The 19733-nt window shown below is 55.5% G+C and overlaps 1 protein-coding gene across 6 annotated transcripts in view; it reads left to right on the plus strand.

The window, feature by feature from the left end:
• The window catches only part of ABLIM2 (actin binding LIM protein family member 2), a 166973-nt gene that overhangs the window by 74414 nt on the left and 72826 nt on the right, over positions 1–19733 (plus strand). For all 6 annotated transcript variants that reach the window (XM_037829322.1, XM_037829323.1, XM_037829325.1 and 3 more), the window contains exons 4-6: positions 3798–3910; positions 7688–7814; positions 12213–12306. In XM_037829322.1, coding sequence (XP_037685250.1) covers positions 3798–3910; positions 7688–7814; positions 12213–12306 — 334 coding nt within the window. The remainder of the gene's footprint in view (positions 1–3797; positions 3911–7687; positions 7815–12212; positions 12307–19733) is intronic.

Here is a 19733-nt window from a genome sequence, read left to right on the forward strand (position 1 = left end):
TTCTGGTGCACAAGTACTGGGTGTTCCTGCAGCTCAGAGAATGGCTTGGGCCAGAGTTCTCCTGAGGATTATCTGAACGTTTGATATCTGTGCCTGTTGCTTAGAGATGAGGGTTGACATCATCGCAGTTGGTTTGAAGGATCATCTCCAGACAATCGTCTATTTTAAAAATAATAGCAGAAAACTTCTGGTTGTGTTGGCGTAACCGGAACCATAATTTTCTACCCACCATAAACAACTAGAAAACTGGACAAAATATATGATGCAACTGTTTTCAGACTTCGGACCGCAGGCAACTCAGGACTGAGAGCAGGAAAACAAAAAAGTGAGCCCCACGCCCCTCCCTGGAGGCAATTCCTTTAACCCCAGTGGGCATGGTGTTCCCACAGGGCAGAGGGCACAGTGGGGGAGGCAGAGGCAGCTGGGATTTGTAAGGGACAATACCAGAGAGGAGAGAGCGTGCAGACAAAGAGCTCCCGAGTCTGCAGAAAGAACCTCTGAGTCTTTGCTAGACACTAAGCCACATGGACATAGAGGAAATTTTCCCAAAGTGCAGCAAAGAATAACCAGATTGCTGTAGGCCACACAGCTCCTGGGACTGGGAGACGGGACTTCTGACCAGTCAGCCTGCAGAATTCTTTCGAACAATCAGCGCGTGCAGCAGACACTCAAAGGGATCGTTCCATGTTAGTAGGAGTGACGTAGCTCTAGAGGAAGGCTGCTATAAACCTGTTCTAGCAAAGGACAGGAACAAGGCCCAGAAGATCTTGCTGACCTGCAAGTAAGCTTAAGCTGTCTGCCAGAACAATGTTCAGCACTCTTAAAGGAAGATTCGAAAACCCAGCACTCAGCAACATGAAATCTACAATGTCTAACATCCGATAAAAATGATTAGTCATGAGAAGAAGTAGAAAATGTGACCCACAGCCAGGAGAAAACTCTTTCAATAGAAATAGACCCAGAAAGGTACAGCAGTAGTGAAATTAGCACTATTTTAAATGTTTATTGTATTTAAAGGAAAACATGAACATAAAGTAGGGGAATTAAGGAAACTATCGAGAAACCAAATGGAATTTCCAGAGGTGAAATCTGCAATTCCAGAAATAAACAATTCCCTAGCACTAGATTCAAACTTGCAGAAAAGATTGGTGAACTCGAAAACACAGATAAAGAAGGCATTCAAACTGAAGTGAGAAAGAAAAAGAAAAAAATAAAAAGAGCCTCTGTGATTTTTGGAGATCTATTTACTTATCTCTCTATCTGTCTATCTATCTGTCATCTATCTGTCCATTCATCTGTCTATCCAGTGGGGTAGTGGGAGACCAACAGGGTGAGTGGGGGAGCCTGAAAATTTTTCAAAGAAGTAATGACTGAGAAATTTCCAAATTTTATGAAAACTATAAACCCACAGATCCAAGAAGATCAATGAACCCCAGAGAGAATAAACACAATGAAAACCTACGAAGTCCATCCTAATCTGCTGAAAACCAATGTTGTAAAGAAAATCTTTAAAGTAGCAAGAGGGAAAAATACACATTATACACAGAGGAACACAAGGATGACTGAAGACTTCTCATCACAAACTATGCAAGCCAGAAGACAATAGAAGAACAATCACTCAAACAAGAATTATATACTCAGAAAAAAAAAAAAAAAAAAAACAACTCCCAAAAATGAAAGGAAGACTGTTAAAGCTGTATTTTGAGGGTGATAAAAATGTCCTAAACTTGATTATGGTGTTGATTACTCAACTCTGTGGCTACACCAAAACCCACTGAATTGCATACTTCAAATAGATGCATTGTATATTATGTGAATAATATCGCAATGGAGCTGTTACAAGAAATGAAGGCAAAATGAAGACCTTTGTAAACACAGAAAATCTAAGAGAATTGGTTGCCGGCAGACCTGTGCTTCAAGAAAGTAGTTTTTCAAGCCAAAGGAAAATGATGGCAAAAGACATCATTAAGAAAATGCAAAAGCAAGGCATCAACTGGTAGAAACAGAATAAAACATCTGGCAAAGACCTAGTAACCAAATTTTTACAAATCAATAATAAGAAGACAAAAAACTATTAAAATTGGAGGGGAGAGTTTAACAGATATTTCACAAAAGAATATATTTGATTGACCAATCAGCACGTGACACTGTTTAACATTGTTGGGCATCAGTGGAATACAAATTACAACTCCATTGAGAAACCACCATACATCCACAAGAAAGACTAAAACTAAAAAGATGGAGAATGTCAAGTGTTGGTGAGGATGTGAAGCCACAACTCTGCCTTGCTGGTGGGGATGCAAAACAGGGCAATCTCTCAAGAAACCAGTTTGGCAGTTTCTTATAAAGTTTAATGTGCACCTGGCATATGAGCCAGAAATCCCACTCCTAGGGATTTACCCAAGAGAGCTGAAGGCCTATGTCCACAGAAAGACCTGTCAGCAGATTTCTTAGCAGCTTCATGTATAATAGCTCCAAATTGGAAACAACCCAAATGCCCTTCAACAAGTGCGTGGACAAAGAAGCGGTTATGTTTCTATACAGTGGAATACTACTCAGTAACAAAAGTAACACACTGTTAAAACGTGTATCATCATGGGTGAGACTCAAAAGCATGATACTGAACAAAACACAAAACGCAGACTACGTGATTCTGTTTGTATGTCTAATCTATGGTGACAGAGCTTGGGAAGGGAAGGGGCCCAGTGGCTGCTGGGAGCTGAGAGCTCAGTGGTGTCAGGTGACAGGGATAGACATTGCGCTGTTCTCAGGCCATGCATCTGGCTACTGTCAGCAGGTGGCCTGGCCTTGGCTGGCTAGACAGAGGCCTCTTAGCCTCTGTCAGCCAGCCCGAGGAGAAGTCCCTGGGGCTGGCAGGTGGGCAGGCCAGCTCCCTGCTGCCCCCCACCCCACCCAGCCTCACTTGAGGCCACCTCAGAGTGAGCAACAACCTTACCTTGAACCAGGGCTGGGACTAGGGTGAATGCAGAATTTACCGGGGGAGGGTGGGGGAGGTGCTCCTTATCACATTTGAATGCATAGTTTAAAAAATAAAAATTGATGCAAAAATTCTATGAACAGAATGCAAATTAATAAGGACAGGATCTGACTGTGCAGTGCCTTAGACCCCACAGATATGCTTTTAATCGCACTGCCTCCTTCGAGGCACACATAGGAGATGGTGGAACTTTGGAGGCACAGATCTCAGTTGGAATCTGGCTCCAGCGCCTATCAGCTGTGTGCCCTTGGAGAAGTTAATTACCCTCTCTGAACTTCAGTGGATGCTGACCTGGACAGATGGCTTACCATGCATGGGATGTGTCCATCACAGTCCCTGGTGCACAGTAGGTGCTCAGTAAATAGTAGCTCTTGCTGTTCTTGGTGTAACATGGAGCAAGAGCCCTGGGAGGCCGGAGTCGTTGCAGGAGTCCAGTGGCTGAGGCTGAACTTGCATGTGCCAAGCTCCAGCTGACCGTGGTTCCGGCTGGTTTCACAGACGAGGACAAGGAGGCTCAGTTCTCGATCACAGTTACTGAGAGGCCATTCCTGGGAGGCTGTTCGGAGTCATGCAGTAGGATCCCAGCCCCACCTGGAGGGGACGCCGTGCGTCCTCGCCTCGCACCATCGCCCTCTGTCCCCACGTGCTCACCCCGCAGCCTCACCCTGTGCCCTTGCCCCGTGGCAGGTCTCTGTGAGGCCCCAGTGGGGAGGTGTTGGCACTGGTGCTCCTGAGTGGGGCTCCCCGGGGCACCGAGCCAGAGGGTGCGCCCCGCTGGTAACGCGCTCTCTCGTTGCAGGCTGCCCTTCCCGCCGGGGGACCGAGTGACCTTCAATGGGAAGGAGTGCATGTGCCAGAAGTGCTCCCTGCCCACGTCGGGGGGCAGCGCCCTCCTGTCCCCCGGCCTCCGGAGTAAGTGGGCGTGAGTGGCGTGGGGGGGACTGGGAGGGGCCCGGGCGGTCCTGGCACCCAGAGCAGAAGTGGTTGGAATGAAGAAGCAGTCGGCTGAACTTATGGAAGGGAGCCGGGAACAGAAACCTCCGGCTCTCCCTCCCTGAGTCTTGGCACAGGCTGTGCCCTCCACCCGAAGGCCAGTCTTGCTTTTACACCCAACTCCCACACGTACTTGAAGGCCCGGCTCTAGCCACCTCCTTCAGGAAGCCTTCCTGGTCTCCTCCTGGTCTCGCTGTCCAGCATCCACCCCACTGCCCCCCACAGTCACCGCCACCCAGTTAATTCCAGGCCACCCAGAAGCCCTTTGGTGGGGTGGGGGCAGCTCTGAGCACTCAGCTATGAGTTCCCAGGGTCAGGGCTCTTGGGTTCACTGCCCTGCCCCCCAGGAGCTAGGCCAGGGCAGGTATGCAGTGGGTGCTCAATACATGCCTCTTGAATGAAGAAGCGGTGGTTGTTACTGTAAAAGAGCAAGGTGCCAGCGGAGAGTGAGCAGGGCAGGAGGGGGTGTGCGCTGTGGGCCGCTCTTGCAAGGCAGAGGGTGGGACGCAGGGACCGGGAAGGGGCGCCCGGGGCTCGCTGTCCTGCTGCAGCTGCCAGGCCCCCGCTGCGGGAGTGGAGTTCCTGGAGCCCGTGTGCCATGTGCTGTGGCATCCCCAGTGCAGGGATGGGGGAAGGGTTTCTTACTGGTGTCCAGGGCAACCCTTTGCCCGCGATTATTTTCCTCTCTCGTGTGAAATGTCTCCTCCCCATCTCATCTGCTGCACTGAAGCCCCCATGGGGGGCTCCACCGCCAGCGTCCCAGGAGCTCAGTGTTGGCTTTGGGGCCAGTAATCATCTTACTCCGTGAGATGAAATGAAGCCTTCATCCTTGGGAGACGCAAGCTTGCAGCAGCACTGGTGGATCACACTGATGTCTTATGACTTGCTAGAAGAGCCTTCCATCCCCCAATTTTTCTCCAGCTGAGGCCTGAATGACACTAAATGATCAATTAGTTTAGTTTTGTTTCACAAATAGTAGTACTATTAAAATCAAGTTAGAAATGACAGTCACAAGCTCGATGGCAGAAGAAAAAAAAAAGACTAATTGTTTGTAATTTGTTCATTGCTTCCTGGCAGCCAAAGTAAAAAGGGAAATATGCCCAACCACAGATTCATTGTCTGAAACTAAGATATTGCATGCAGAAGGGCTCTGCCTTTTCCAAATGTAAATTTATTTTAAAACATCAAATTTTCCTTTTCAAGGAACAAATGCTCCCCCGGTCCCCAGATAGTCTGGTGATATCACCTGCCCTTTCTTCCCATCCACAATGAGTCTTCTGAACTTAGCACCTGTCCTATTGGTAAAAAGGGGTCAATGTTAATCGCAGCTCTTAACCCCTGCGTGGCTGTCGGCAGAGCCTTCTTCCCATATCCTGCCTCATTTTCTCCAGAGCCAAGCAGGAGTTCTCCCTCCTCCTGCAGGAGCAGAACTACCCTGAGCCTGGCAGGGATAGAGCAGGCGCTCGGGGTCCACCTCCAGCCAGGGGTTGCAGGGGCTGAGGTTTGAGTCACGGCCTTTGGAGTGCACACTGGGCCCCCAGCACTGAGCGCTCACCCTGCAGTGACCAGAGGCTTTCCCAGGAGGTGGCCTTTGTTCTGAAACTTGAAACACAGATCGAATTTCGGGCAGTGGGTTTTGTAGGGGAGAACAGGGTGCAAAGGCTAAGAAACACATGGAATGTGCTGGGGGCAGCCACCAGACCCTGGAGATGGACAAGGGGACTGCTGTGTAGGAGGCAGGGAACAGGAATGAAGCTGAAGAGACCGAGACCAGATGGCATTTTCCACCAAAGCCATGCCAAGGACTCCTACCGCATCCTGGAGGCAATGGGGAGCCATGCATGGTTATTGAGGGAGGGAGTACCAAGGTCAGTCTGAGTGATCGTAAGATGAACCCCAGCATTAAGGTCTGCCTGGCATGGTTGCCAGGGTCTGGGGTGGTGGTGGTGGGAGCCTTCAGCTGGTCTGCGGCAGGACGGAAAGCCTCAGAGCCTTACTTTGTGTGTTGCCCTTCCCTGGGGGAAGTGGAGAGCGGCTGGCTACTTAGGTAGGAGTGAAATTTGGTCTGGGACGAGGTGCAGGGGTGGAGAGAAGCTCTGTCCAAACTGAGAAGCCCCCAGGGTCCAGTTCTTTACCTTGTCCACCACCCCCACCCCGGTTCTGTAGCTCCACCAGCTGGGCCCAGCCCAGCCGGGCATGAAGGGTGCCACACGGGTCAGGAACAAGGGGCACAGGGACAAGAGTGGCCCCCGGCAGCTGAGCTTTGCATCTGAAGGCTCCCACAGGTGTGAGCAGTTTTGGGGCTCTGTGGGTGAGGACGGGGCTTTGGGGGTCCTTTGTCCCTGGAACTGAGTCTTTACCCCTCCAGCTGCTGGCGCTGGGAGCTGTTATGCTGCCCGTGGCTGAGCGGGCAGGTGACGGGGACACTGAGCCCTGGGCCCACTGCCCTCGCCAGGCCCCACTCTGCCCACCCTCCCCAGCCCTGCCAGAGGTGCTGCTGTGTGTTTCCTGCACCCATTTAGTGAGGACCAGCTCATCAGGGCACACACTAAGCCCCTAACTTTTCAGGCATGTTCAATTTTTAGAACTCAGTCCAGTCTTGGTGGTTTTCAAGGTCAGTCTCGGGTTCAATTTGGAGCCAGCCTTGCTTCTCCCCTAGACCTGTGGGTGCTGCAGTGGGGGTCTCTCTGACCTCATGCCCCCTTCCTCTGAGTTCCCAGCTGAGGCTCAGAGAGGTCGCCCAGCGTGCCTGGGGTCTCACAGCGAGGCAGTGGCGGGGCCGGGGCTTCAGCTCAGTACCCCTGTGGCGACTCTGGGGAAACGAGGAAACTGGAAGGTGCTAGAGGGTCACATGGGGGAAGAGACCCATGGAGCCAGGTCTGGGGCGTGTGAGCGAGCAGGCGGCCGGCTCTGGCCTGGGGGAGGACGTGCTGCCCAGCGACCTCTGCCCCCGGCACTGGGGACGAAGGAGCCCTGGGGAGGGCGCGCCTGGCCGCGTTGCACGCTCTCGCAAGGGTGTCTTTTGCTAACAGCTTTTTCCAGTGGGGTGCGTCACACAGCATTGGGCGCTGGCGTTTGCAGAGCCATGCAGAGCTGTGCTGAGCATTTGCCAGCAAATGAGGATTGCTGTTTCCGTGGCAACGGTCGCCTTTTGCGCTTCACCCCTGTCTCTGAATTCTCTGGTGAGAGCTGGGGCGGGGCGGGCTGTGAGGTCCACGGCCTGCCCGCGGCCTGGCAGATGGGGCAGTCAGGACGCCGTGCTCTCCGAGGGCGTCTGGACCCTCCCCGGGACCCGGGCTGAGTTCCAGGTGCAGAGAACTCAAGATCCAGCCTCCTCCTGGCCCAGGCTGGCATACAGTTGGCACTCAGTCATGGCTGATTGTCTGAGTGTGTAGCAGGAATGAACTCAGTGACTCATTTTCCACGTAGCTCCCTCGCCTGTGGTGTGACAGCATCCTTCGCACACCTTCGTGTCACTTTCCGCTCTGCCCCTCTCCGCCAGGCCTGTCGTGGGTGCTTTTACGGAGTGGGGCAAACAGTGGGAACAGGTCACTGTCTCCTGGCTGGTGAGGGGCCTCGTGCCCCCGTGCCACCACGCCGTCGTCTGCTCTGTGCCCCTGTGCTGCAGAGCTGAGCCAGTGGAGCAGCGCCCCTCCTCCCGCGCTGAGGATGCCTGTGTTCTGTTCTTTCTTCCAGATTGCGGGGGCTGCGGCACAGAAATAAAAAATGGGCAGTCCCTGGTGGCTTTGGACCAACACTGGCACTTGGGCTGCTTTAAGTGCAAGACCTGTGGGAAGCTCCTGAACGCCGAGTACATCAGCAAGTGAGTTGGGGGTCGGGGACGGGCTGCGGCGGGCGGGGGGCACTCTGGGGCTCCTTTACCCCTCGTGCCTGGGCGCTCAGGTCAGGAAGCCACACTCGAGGACTGCCGTGCTCGCCTCCCCAGCCTAGGGGCGTCCTCCCTGCACCCTCAAATGCCTTAATACGGTTGGCAGAGAGCCTCCGGTTCCGTTTTGTTGATTAAAAACAAAGCAGTTGGTGCTTCTACCCTCCGACTTTGGAAAAAGACCCCCCCACCCCGTCCTGTGCCTCGGGGCCCCCCCTGCGCCCTCCCTGCAGAGTTTGCCGGCATTTCTGGCTCCTGGACCTCCAGCAGGTGCCACCCACAGAAACCGGAGGGAGAAGGCTGACCGCATCTCCGTGGTCACGGTGTGGCCACACAGCCCCCCCTTCATGTTTTGAGGTGCTGGGGCCCTGGGGCAGGCTGCAGTCACGCCGGGGGCCATGGCTGGTCTGGGTGGGGGCGGGAGAGTGTGGTTTCATCAGGAGGCATTGGGGGGGGGGCTTCTGGGAAGGGTCGTGGGGGTGCATTTTAATCCCCCGACCGTCAACCTTCAGTGACTGAGACCGGGGAGCCCTGGGCAGCACTGGTGAGGGAAGAGTTAATGGGCAAACTGAAAAGCGCAGCCTGTGTGTGCAGAGAGAGTGCTCCTTCCCGGGGACTTGTTTTGTGCACACTGTGCTGTTTCTGGATGCCCCGAAGGGAACTCAATCATCACAGTAATTGATTGGATTATAAAAGTCCTGATACAATCGCTTAGACCGAAACACGGGCATGCAGGCACAGGCAAATAAGTGTGTGCACAACTGGTAAAATCTGAACAAGGTGCACTTGTCTCGATGTCAATTTCCTGATTACCCTTGGGGGACATTGGCTGGCAGGGGAGACGGGAGCTCTCTGAATTGTTCTTTACTACTGCGCATGACTCTACAATTACCAATAAATAAAGCTTTTAAGAAGTACCCATCCCCAGGTGAGTTTACATCCAGGCTGGATGGGGATGAGTTTCCTGGCGCCTCAGGGCCGGTGCTGTCGCCATTGTTTCAATAAAAGGGAAGGGTGAGAGGGCCCCCTTGATGGACGCATCCAGTGGACAGAGCACTTATAAATAAAGCTGCCCGGCCTTGGGCCGCACAGCCTTGCTCACATGGCTGGTTGCCCACCCACACCACACTTCTGTTACTTAGCAGCCTCCAGAGCTGAATCAGAATCTGCTTGTGATTCAGGAGGGTGTGTTGGTGTTGCCATGGAGATGTTATCTTTGAATCTCCTGGGTTTGCTGCAGGTGCACTGATTTGTGGGGTGTACTGAGGACCCAGAGGTCAGTGGCATTTGAAAGTGGATCCTAAGGGCCTAATTTATAGCTTCTCCCTCATGTTGAAAGCAGGGCTGTCACTCTGAGAAGTGGCCCAGCTCGGTGCTGCGAAGGAGGACAAGCCCGAGGTCAGAGGGGCCCCCAGCCAGTCCCTGCTGCCTGGGCTCTGACCCCACCCCAGGGCCACGCCTCACCTGCAGACATCTGTGGGACCTAGCAGAGGCCCAGAGTGTTGGGGAAAAGAGGGTGGCATTAACAGGTCTCCGAACAGCTCGAGGACTTTCACCCTTGTCAGAAGCGGTGTAAAAATCAAAACCAAATTTGGAATAACACACCAGCTTCAGCTTTGCTGGAGGGAGGAGCTGCGTTGGAGTAGCGTGTGTGTGTGACTCTGTGCTGGTCACCTCCACACCCAGCCCCTGCTGGGCTGTAGCCTGGGGCCAAGGGGCAGCCCAGGTCCAGTAATGGCAGTGGCCTTGGCCAACGTCTTGGACAGGGCTGGCCTGTGCCACACACCAGCCACCCCTTTTTGTATTGATCCTTACAAAAACCCCAGAAGGCAGTTACTGTTATTTGTCCCATTTTATAGTTGCAAAAGCGGAGGCTCAGAGAGGGTAAGTGATTTGCCCAGGGTGACACAGCTGGGACATGGCATTTGAGACCCAGCCTTTTCGCTTGCCTCTGCCCACCAGCATGGACACCCCCAAACCTTGGCACCTCCTCCACCCCATCTGCACTGTTCTGGTGTGTGGATCTCATCATAATAATTATAATTGCTTTGAAATTAGCTCTTGCCCTGAGCCAGGGAGTGCCCTGGGGATTTTGCCTGTACTACTGTCCCTTCGATGACCCTAGAGAGTAGCTCTTTCCCCTAGAGCCCGCCTGACAGATGAGGAAATTGAGGCTCAGGGTTTAAGCAGCTCACCCAGCTCTGCCCAGACCCTAGGGAGAGCACCCAGAATTCCATCTCACTTGTTACCGTTTCCCCAATGCTGCGCATAGTAGGCACACTGCAGAGGTGCACGGAGCGCGCAGTGCCTCATGGCTGGCTCTAGGCCCCTTCCGGGAGGCACCTGGCCACACCGTGGGGACAGTGAGTGTCATCCCAGCCCTGCCACACCTGCCACCTGGGTGTCTGGCCATTCCGCAGGCCCCGGCCCAGCAGTGGGCACCCTCACAGGCACCCTTTGCGGGACACGTTTTTCTGAGCCCCCCAGATCTCTTTCAGAAGAAGAGGGCAGCTGACAAGCCCATGGGTGTTTCCCACCCAGATACTGCGTTGCTGAAGGAGCCGGGGGACCAGCCCCACCCGGCGGAAGTGGCTTTCACTCCCTCGGCCCAGGGTCGCCCGCCGCCCTGCTCTCCTGCTTCAGTGTCTCCATCTGTGAACTGGGGACAACCCCCGGGAATGTTTCTCATGGGGCTGGGGCGGTGACACATGAGGCTGCTCCTGGACAGGCTCGATAAATGCTGCCTGTTGAGGGGACACTGTCTGCAGCAGGAAGGGGGGTGGCACCTCCACGGAGCTGGGCCGTCCTGCTCGTTGCTGAGGTTGCCGGGTGTTTCGGTTTGCAGATGCTGCTGTTATGCAAAATACCAGAAATGGATTGGCTTTTTTTTTTTTTTGAGTTCAGTTTTTTTGAGATATGTTCACATACCGTACAGTCATCCATGGTGTACCATCAACTGTTCACAGTACCATCATATAGTTATGCATTCATCACCCCAATCTATTTTTTTAGTTCATTTTTATTGAGATATATTCACATACCATGCAGTCATACAAAACAAAGCGTACATTCAATTGTTCACGGTACCATCATATAGTTGTACATTCATCACCAAAATTAATTTTTGACATTTTCATTACCACACACTCAAAAATAATAAGAATAAAAATTAAAGTGAAAAAGAACAATTAAAGTAAAAAAGAACACTGGGTGCCTTTTTTTTTTTCTTCCCCCATTTTTTTACTCATCCATCTATAAACTAGACAAAGGGGAGTGTGGTCCACATGGCTTTCCCAATCATATTGTCACCCCTCATAAGCTACATTTGTATACAATCATCTTCAAGATTCATGGGTTCTGGGTTGTAGTTTGATAGTTTTAGGTATTTACTGCTAGCTATTCCAATTCATTAGAACCTTAAAGTGTTGTCTAAATTGTGCGTAAGAGTGCCCACCAGAGTGACTTCTCGGCTCCTTTGGAATCTCTCAGCCACTGTAGCTTATTTCATTTCCTTTCACATCCCCCTTTTGGTCAAGAAGATGTTCTCCATCCCACGATGCTGGGTCTATATTCCTCCCCTGGAGTCATATTTCACATTGCCAGGGAGATTTACACCCCTGGGTGTCACATCACATGTAGGGGAGAGGGCAGTGATTTCAGCTGCCAAGCTGGTTTAGCTAGAGAGAGAGGGCCACATCTGAGCAACAAAGAGGCACTCAGGGGGAGACTCTTAGGCACAATTATAGGGAGGTGGGTTGGCTTTTATAAAGGGGGTTTACTAAGTTACAAATTTACAGTTCTAAGGCCATAAAAGTGTCGAAGCCAAGGCATAAACATGAGTATACCTTCACTGGAGAAAGGCTGTTGGTGTCCAGAAAACCTCGGGGAAGGCACATGGCTGGCTCTGCTTGCTCCCAGATTGCGTTTCAATATGGCGTTCTCCAAAATGTCTCTAGGCTTAGCTTCTTGGGGCAAACTCTGGGCTAGTATCTCCAAAATGTCTCTCTTGGATGCAGCAGCATCTGGGCCTGTGTGGCTCTTTTGAAAGGACCCCAGTAAACTAATCAAGACCCACGCTGAATGGGCAGGTATTACCCACAGTTGGGTGGGTCACATCTCCATGGAAACAGCCTAATCCAGAGGATTCCAGCCTAATCAATACTAATACATCTGCCCCCACAAGATTGCATTAAAGAACATGGCGTTTGGGGAACCTAATACATCCAAACTGGCACACCGGGTCTTGGAGGTTAAGTGCCGACAGCCCTGGGGTGAGCCCCCCACCCCTCAGCCCTGGGGTGAGCCTCCCCTTCCTGACCTCCGGCCCCGTTGCAGGGACGGGCTGCCTTACTGTGAGGACGACTACCACACGGCGTTCGGCATCCGCTGTGACAGCTGTGAGAAGTACATCACCGGGCGCGTGCTGGAGGTAAGCGGCCCAGCCTGTGGTCGGGGGACACGGGGTCAGCCAGCAGGGCCCCTCCAGGCACCTTGGCCCTGAGCGGGGCCCCAGCGTTCCCAAGCCTCCGCCCAGCAGTTAATGACAAGGGCAGGAGGGAGCCCTGGGATTGGAAGGGCCTTTTGGGGTGTCCAACATTCGTGCAGGAATCCCTGCCTCCCAGTTCTGCTCAGGGCCACCTCCTCCAGGAAGCCTTCCCTGGGACGCTGTCTCTTCTCAGCCACTTTACAAGTGGATAGCATGGGAGAGGTGGGAAGGGATTTGAGCTCTTTGGGTCCAGCGTCTTTGCTTTCTAGATCAGGACCCTGAGGCCCGGAGGATTTGCAGCGAGCCTGGGTGGCGGGGTGGCCCCAGGGCAGGGTGCTGTGCCTGGCGGGGTAGCCCCGGGGAGACTCCGCTTGGTGGAAAGAGGCTCTGGGAGTGCTGGCAGGGCTGCGCTTCTTGATTCCGGTGGTGGTTCCTTGGGCGTATTCACTTTGTGAAAATTACACATATTTATGCACGTCCCTATGTTTTGTTCAATCAACTAGGTCTGAGGGTGCAGCCAGGGTGAGCCCCCCACCCACCAGCTCATCCATGACCCCCCTCTACCACCCTTCCTGGGCTCTGCCCTGGGTGCTGGGGTAGGTGGTTGGGGAGCTCTCGGAGGCCCTGGAGCCAGGGAGCCCTGCCCAGGTCACCTCTAGGCTGGACTGGTCAGGGATGCTCCAGGAGGTGGCCTGGGGGTGTCACCTCTGGTCTCCAGGGGCCCCCTTTCTGCTGTAACCACCCCCCCACCCCCCACTGCCTCTCCCGGAGGCATTTGTGGAATTGAACGTTGAGTTGCTTTCCTCGCAATGACATGTCTCATCCCAGGCAGCTGCTACCCCGACTCTCCAACTCCTTCCTCACTGGGGAGACGGAGGTCGGTCACCCCATCCTGGACTTCAGTGTGGCCAGAGGCTGCCCCCCCAGCCCCCGTCATTTCACCCCTGGTCCCCAGGTGGAAAATCCAGGGAGGCTGGCCGTCACGTGGGAGGTGAGCCGGGCCTGCCAGGGGCGCTGCCCTTCTCTGTTGGCCCCGGGGGGCGGGGCGGTGGCGGTTCTGATGATGATGCGCTTACACGCTCCTTGTAGAAGGTTCTGCAAGTGCAGAAGAGCCAAAGAAGAAACAGAGCAGAGCCTCACCTTGGGGCCAGTTTCCTCCTATGGTTTTTCTATCCCCAGAATCAGGGTTGCTCGGAACCCTCTGCACAGTATCCCTAGCCTGTTTTTGCAACTGTCCTTTCTGGTTTAGTGGATCCCACATAGCAGGAACTGCTCGTAAGTATGTTTTAATCTCGCATCATATTTCATCACGTGACTATACGGGAACTCAGTAAATGGATCATTTATTGTTAACATGGCAGGTTCCTATTTTTATCATAAGTAAGACTGCGATGATGTCTTTTCATTTTTGGTACAATGCCTTGTTTGCATTCCTTCTTTTCCTTAAGATACGTTCACAGAAATGTAGACGGAACTTTTTTAGGGTTCTTGATACTTATTATAAATCACTTTCTGGAAAGCATACTTTGATTTACACGTCATGAGCAGAACGCACCATTGCTCACGTCCGCCGCGAGTGCGTCTTTACAGAAGACCTGTGCTCCTTGTAGGGGGCCTGCTGTCCCGTGCCTGTCCTCAGGCACTGTGGGGCCGACACTTTGCTGTTTTGAGCCGTCCGTAGTTCTTGAACTTTGATGAGCTTCCATGACTGTTGCCCACCTCTATTTGGGGTCTTCACCTTTTCCTTCAGGTGCTTCATGTGATGAAGTGTTAATCTTGGTCTCCTGGTGCCTTGCAGGGATTACAGCCCCTGCCGTGGGGGGTGTGTGTGAGTGTATGTAACACCTGCGTTCTGCGTGGGCTGGGTGACGTACCCGCTCCCGGGCCCCGGGGTGGACGTCCTGCCTGGCTCTCTCCTGTCCCCTAGGCCCACCGCCCTCCTTTGCCTCAAACCCGGCCCCAGGGGCACCAGCACTTGGCACCCTGCGGCAGCACCCCTGTGGCCCAGAGCTCCTGGACAAGCCACAAAATGGGGTCCAGCCTGCAGGGCGGCCTGGTGGCCCCACGGCACCCTTCCTGCTCTCCAGAGACCCTACCAGAACTTTGCACCCTCTCCCTGTCCCCAGCTCCCACCATGGCTGGGTTCATCGACCTGCTAGTGAAGCTCTCTGTTTCTAACCCTCTTCATGCGCTCCTGCCTTTCCTGATAAGCAGCTACGCACACCACACACAGCCTGCCCCTGTGCTTGGACCCCCACCCGTGCTCAGGTCCCCTCCACTGCCACCACCCGTGCTCGGGTCCCGTCTGCTCCCCCCACCCATACTCGGGTCCCGTCCGCACTCCCATCTGCTCCTCCCACCCGTGCTCCATCCCGTCCCCGGTCCCATGCCCTCCCCCACCCGTGCTCGGTCCTGCCCCCGCCCGCCTTCTCCGGAGCCCCATCCTGCCGACTTCCCTGTCCTCCCTTTGGTATGGTACCCACCTCTCCTGGCAAATGGCATCCTCTCCAGCGGCTTTTTAGAAACCTCGCACCCATCTCCCTTCTGCTGCCACTCTGTCCCACCACCCCCTTTGGAGCTAACCCGTTTCCTCTCTTCCTCCTCCCCCTTGGCACCCTAGAGGCTGTGCTCCCCACTCCCTACACACTGTCTCCTGGGACCTCGTGTCCCTGGACCAATCTCCTAGCCCCCTTGCTCCGCTGCACCCCCTTGGCTGCTCCCAGACGTCTCCCTGACTTCTCCCCATCCCGGGGCTCACCTGGGCCCCCCGGCCCTCTCCCGAGCTCCCCCTGCCCGCTGCCACGCCCCACTTCCTCTATCATCTGGGACCTGGCCAACTTACACCCTGGACTCTCCGGTCTGATTTCTCCTCCGAAATTGGGAGGAATCTGAAGCTCGGCCAAGCCGACACCAAATCCAGGGACCACCCAGGGGTCCTCTCCTGTGCCCTCTGATGGCACCACGAGCTGCAGGGCCCGATCTGAGCCATTGACCAGGCCGCCAAGCCTGGGTGCACTGGGTTCTTGTTTAATTTCCTTGTTTAAAGTGTGTCTGAGTAGTCCCTGAGGGACCAAAGCCCGTACATCGCCAGCTCAGGTCTGGTCTGCCGACCCACCTCCTTACACCCGTGGGCGACGGCCACTGCCCCAAAGAGACCCAGGCCCAGGGAATGGGGAGCAGACCCTACCCCGGCTGCTGGCCTTCCCCCGGCCCTCAGCAGGCAGCTGCACCGTCCACTGCCCCGTCTGTGGCTCTGTGTCCCCTCCTCGGGGACACCCAGGGCCTGACCCCCGCTGGTGACCAATGGATGGGGGAGGGGGTTCAGCATCACCAGGATATGGTGGGTCCCGCCCTCCATGCATCCAGGGGCAACAACCCTCTCTTTGCCTTGGCAGCCTCCCTGATACTTAATGCTGGCGGGAGATGCAGAATTTGGGGTTCTGGGGCTCCTCTGGTGGATCCTGGTTTAGCAGGAAGGGTCAGTCTTAATTGCAAGGATCAGGAGAAAACCAGGTCTGGGTTTTCCACTCCTTGCCTGCGGTGGAGGAGAGCAGCCTCTGGGGAAGAGCTCTGCTTTGTCTTTGGCCCTGCCTGTGCCAGCTTGCGGGGGCGCCAGGGGCTCCGCCACGCTCCCAGCAGCCCCCTCCCAGCAGTGGGCGACCAGCGGATTCACAGCAGGGAGCCGTGGGGCGCTGCCTCCCGAGCCTGCCATCCCCGTCTCTCGCAGCACGGTCGCTGCGTGGGCTCCGCCTGCAGCTCAGCCTGAGCTTGCCAGTGGGGGGATCCGCGGGGAGAGGGGCTCTTGGGAAGCAGCTGGCAGGAGCTACAAAAAAGCAGCTTGCCACCAGCTTTCCTGTCCAGCTGCCCCAGGAGCTTTTCCCTGGCACCAGAACACCGTGCAGGTAGGAGCTGGAGGCTCGCCGGAGCCGTGCTGGGCTGTGAGTGGGTGGTGGGGTTGCAGGGAATGGGGGCAGATTGGTCCCATGTGGGGCCCCAGAAGCACCAGTCACCCCCCCTCCCCATTTGATCCCCGAAGATGCTCCACAGCGCCCCAGGGTTTCCAGTGGGGGAGCATCCCAGCTGCCTGCTGCCAGCTCCTTCTGTGTGTCTCGGCACCAGTAGTGCCCGCCACCCAGGGCATGTGCCTTCTGGGGCTGCGGTGGGGTTTTCCTTCCCTTGTGCTCCCCCTCACTACTAAATATGGGACCCCCCCCCTCCCCAGTGCACATTTCCCTGCCTCCCGCTTGCCTCTGGGCTGTTCTGTCTTGATGAACCTGCTTGAAGCTGGGGTGGTAGGGGAGGGTGCTCTGGGGGTCCCGGGAGGGGTGGGCTTCTGGTCCCCAATCCTGGAGGGCCGTGATGGGGGCTGGGGGCGTGGGAGGCAGAGGGGTCAGCGGGCAGGCTTGGCTGGTGACTTCCAGGGCCAGCCTTTGACCTGGACCGGGGAGGGTTTGGGGAATGGGAGAGGAGGCTGCTCAGAGCCAGTCCTTCCAGCACCCCTGTCGCCTCCTGGTTCTCTCCTTTCTCGCAGGATTAGCTGGAACACTTCCCTGCAGAGGGGGCGGGGAGCTGGGTGGGTGGGGATGAGTCTCAGCCCCGCCCTCTGTTAACCCCCGCAGCGCCTGCTCCTTGTGTGTGCCAGAGGCTGCAGCCATAGCAGCGAGGAGCCCAGTGGTCCCTCTGGGGCCACTAATTAATTCTTTCCATCCTTTCTTCCTTCCGCAATGAACTGCTCACGGCTTAGACCTTCCTGGGCACCCAGTGTGTGTCCCGCCCTGGGCTGGATGCTGGGTTCCCCAGAACTGGTCCCCTGTGTCCTCCAGGAGAGGGACGGCACAGCCATGCATCCACCCAGTTAAACGTATCCCCATGTCAAAGGGACGAAACCATCACCCCAGGCGATTATGGGACATTTGTTTGTTTGTTTCCACCTTCCTTTTTGGCATTTTCCCTTGTGCCCCATAAGCATGAATGACTTTTATCATCGGGAGAAAAGCAATCATATGTTTCCAAACAAATCTGAGCGTTTCTGAAGGGCAGAGGGGAAGTCTATTTCCCAAGCTCCCAACTTCTCTTTTCTTAATTGCAGTAAATGGGTCAATGTAAAGCACACACACACTCAAAAGGAATATCTGTTCATAAAACAAACAAGAAAGTATCGTCCGTCTTGCCACCACGCTGAGGGACTCCCCCTGGTGTGCAGGAGCCCCCCGCAGCCTGCCCAGCGGACACCCACCGCTGTGCCCACGCGCCCCACGTTCGTGCCAGCCCCCCGCAGCCCTTCACACCCACGTGGGCGCACGGTGCTCGCTGTCACCTGGGTTTCAGAGACGCCAGGGCCACGGCGCTCGGCAGATTCCTGCGGCAGAGCCTCCCGGCGCCCTTGCTGAGAGGAGTGGGTGACTCGGCACTTCCCACGCGGGTTTGGTCAGAAGCCACCACTGGCCTCTCAGGGCTGCCCGCGGAGACTCCCTGGCCCCGGTTACTGGTTCTGTGTGCCTCTGCCCAGGCTGTCGTGGAGGCCAGGAGGGCCGGCGGGTCCTCCGCAGGTCTCAGGTGGGGGTAAGAGCATGAGGAAGAGACGAGAGGAACCGGGGCGCAGGGGGCCCAGGCGGTGGGGGGCTCCCAGGGCAGGACGCCAGGGTGGGCGCGGTAGGGCGAGGGGCCGGTGTGCCTGACCTTTGCCAGGCCTGGAGGAGTCCGGCTCCTCGCTCCAGGTCCCAGGGGGACAGCAGCCTGGAAGGGGTGGTCAGATGGTCCCCCAGGGTACTGGCTGCTCCTGCCGAAGGGTTTGATTAGCTTCCTGGTCAATTTCATTTTCTTGGCGCATTCTTCTGATTGGGTCTTTTAAGATCTGGATTCGGTTCTGGGCATTTGAGAAAGAAACTAAGCTTCAGGTCAAGCTGGGGAGAGTGTGAGCTGTGCTCAGGGCTGGCTGTGTCCTGTCTACCAGAGGGGTGCAGGCCCAGCTCCCCCCACCCCAGACTCCACTGCAGGGACCTAGGGGGGGGGGGCAGGAAGCAGGAGGGGCCTTTGCTCCAGGCAGGAGGGTGAGGCGGAGTCACCAGTGGACACAAGAGGCGGTTTCCTCGGGCGGGGGCTGGTGGGATTTGGGGGGGCAAAGGGGCGCCCCCTCCCTGGCACACGTGTCTGGGGTCCTGGGCGTGCGAGGCACGTTCTGGGTGGGGGCTGCTTCCACTGATCTCCTGTCAGCCCCCTGAGGAAGGGACATTGCAGGAGAGCAAGGAGAGGGGCACTGTGGCTTTTCTGCATCTGAAAACCCTCTGCCCTGGCTGGGGTGTGAGTTGGTGCCAAGCATGGACTCGCGGTTGCCCGGGGCCCCTTGAAGGCCATGTCCCTGCTTTCCTAACGAGCCTCGTTCCATCTCATTAAAGACGTCCGAAGGCACAGATGTCTTTTTAAAAGCACACACTGCAAAATCTGACCTTATTTTAAAAATTTATTCTCATACTCTCCATAGCCACCAAACACCTCCCCCCCTTTCCCCTGCTAACGTCTCATCTGCTTTTAGTGTCTGCAGATGTGCTGTCTCCAACCATCTCTTGTATGTGACGTCACACAGCATTTGGCTTATTCACTGCACATGGTTTCCTAGGCCCATTTATGCAGCAGCGTGTATCGGAACTATGTTCCTGGTAGGTGGCTGACTAATACTCCACTATGAGAATAGACCACACTTTCTTTATCCGTTCGTCTGTCGAGGGACACTGGGTTGCTTCCACCTTTTGGCTGTGGATGTTTCTAGGCCGCCTTCAGATGGCAATTGGTAGGAAGAGGCCATCAAAGAACGGCAAGTGTGGCCATTGTGTTGGATGATGGGGCACCCCAAATCCCCATCATCACTGCGAGGAAGGACAGGGGGTGATAGTTGGAACTGACACAGGTCGTGAGAATCCTTGTGTTGGGGAGCCTCTGAGCCCACCCTCGGCCCCCACAGCCCGTGCATTCCCAGCAGGGAGAATGGGGGTGGAGATGCACAGACCCACAGGGGTCAGAGGGCCTGGCCGTGTCCTGCCTCACACTGGGAGGGGCGATTCTCTGCGTTTTGGAGACAGGGACCTGGACCCTGAGGCTGCGTGGCTGGCTGAGGCCTCCCAGCCAGGCGGTGAGGGTCCCGGGCTGGAGTCCACCACCTCCATGGCCCTGGCATGTGCCTGGGTCAGGCCACGTTCAGGCCACTCGGCAGCCCCACGAAGACGCTCGCCAGGCCCGGTCTCCACTGTGGACAGATTGTCCCGGGAGCCACTAGGCATTGGACTGTGGTTGGGCCTTCACATCGTATGGGTGAGTGTGTCCTCCCGGCCGGGCAGCTGAGGACCCCCAAGGCCGTGCGGTCAGGGAAAAGGGTG

This window comes from Choloepus didactylus, chromosome 3 (assembly GCF_015220235.1).
Source record: "Choloepus didactylus isolate mChoDid1 chromosome 3, mChoDid1.pri, whole genome shotgun sequence".
In the NCBI taxonomy this organism is placed as follows: Eukaryota; Metazoa; Chordata; class Mammalia; order Pilosa; family Megalonychidae; genus Choloepus; species Choloepus didactylus.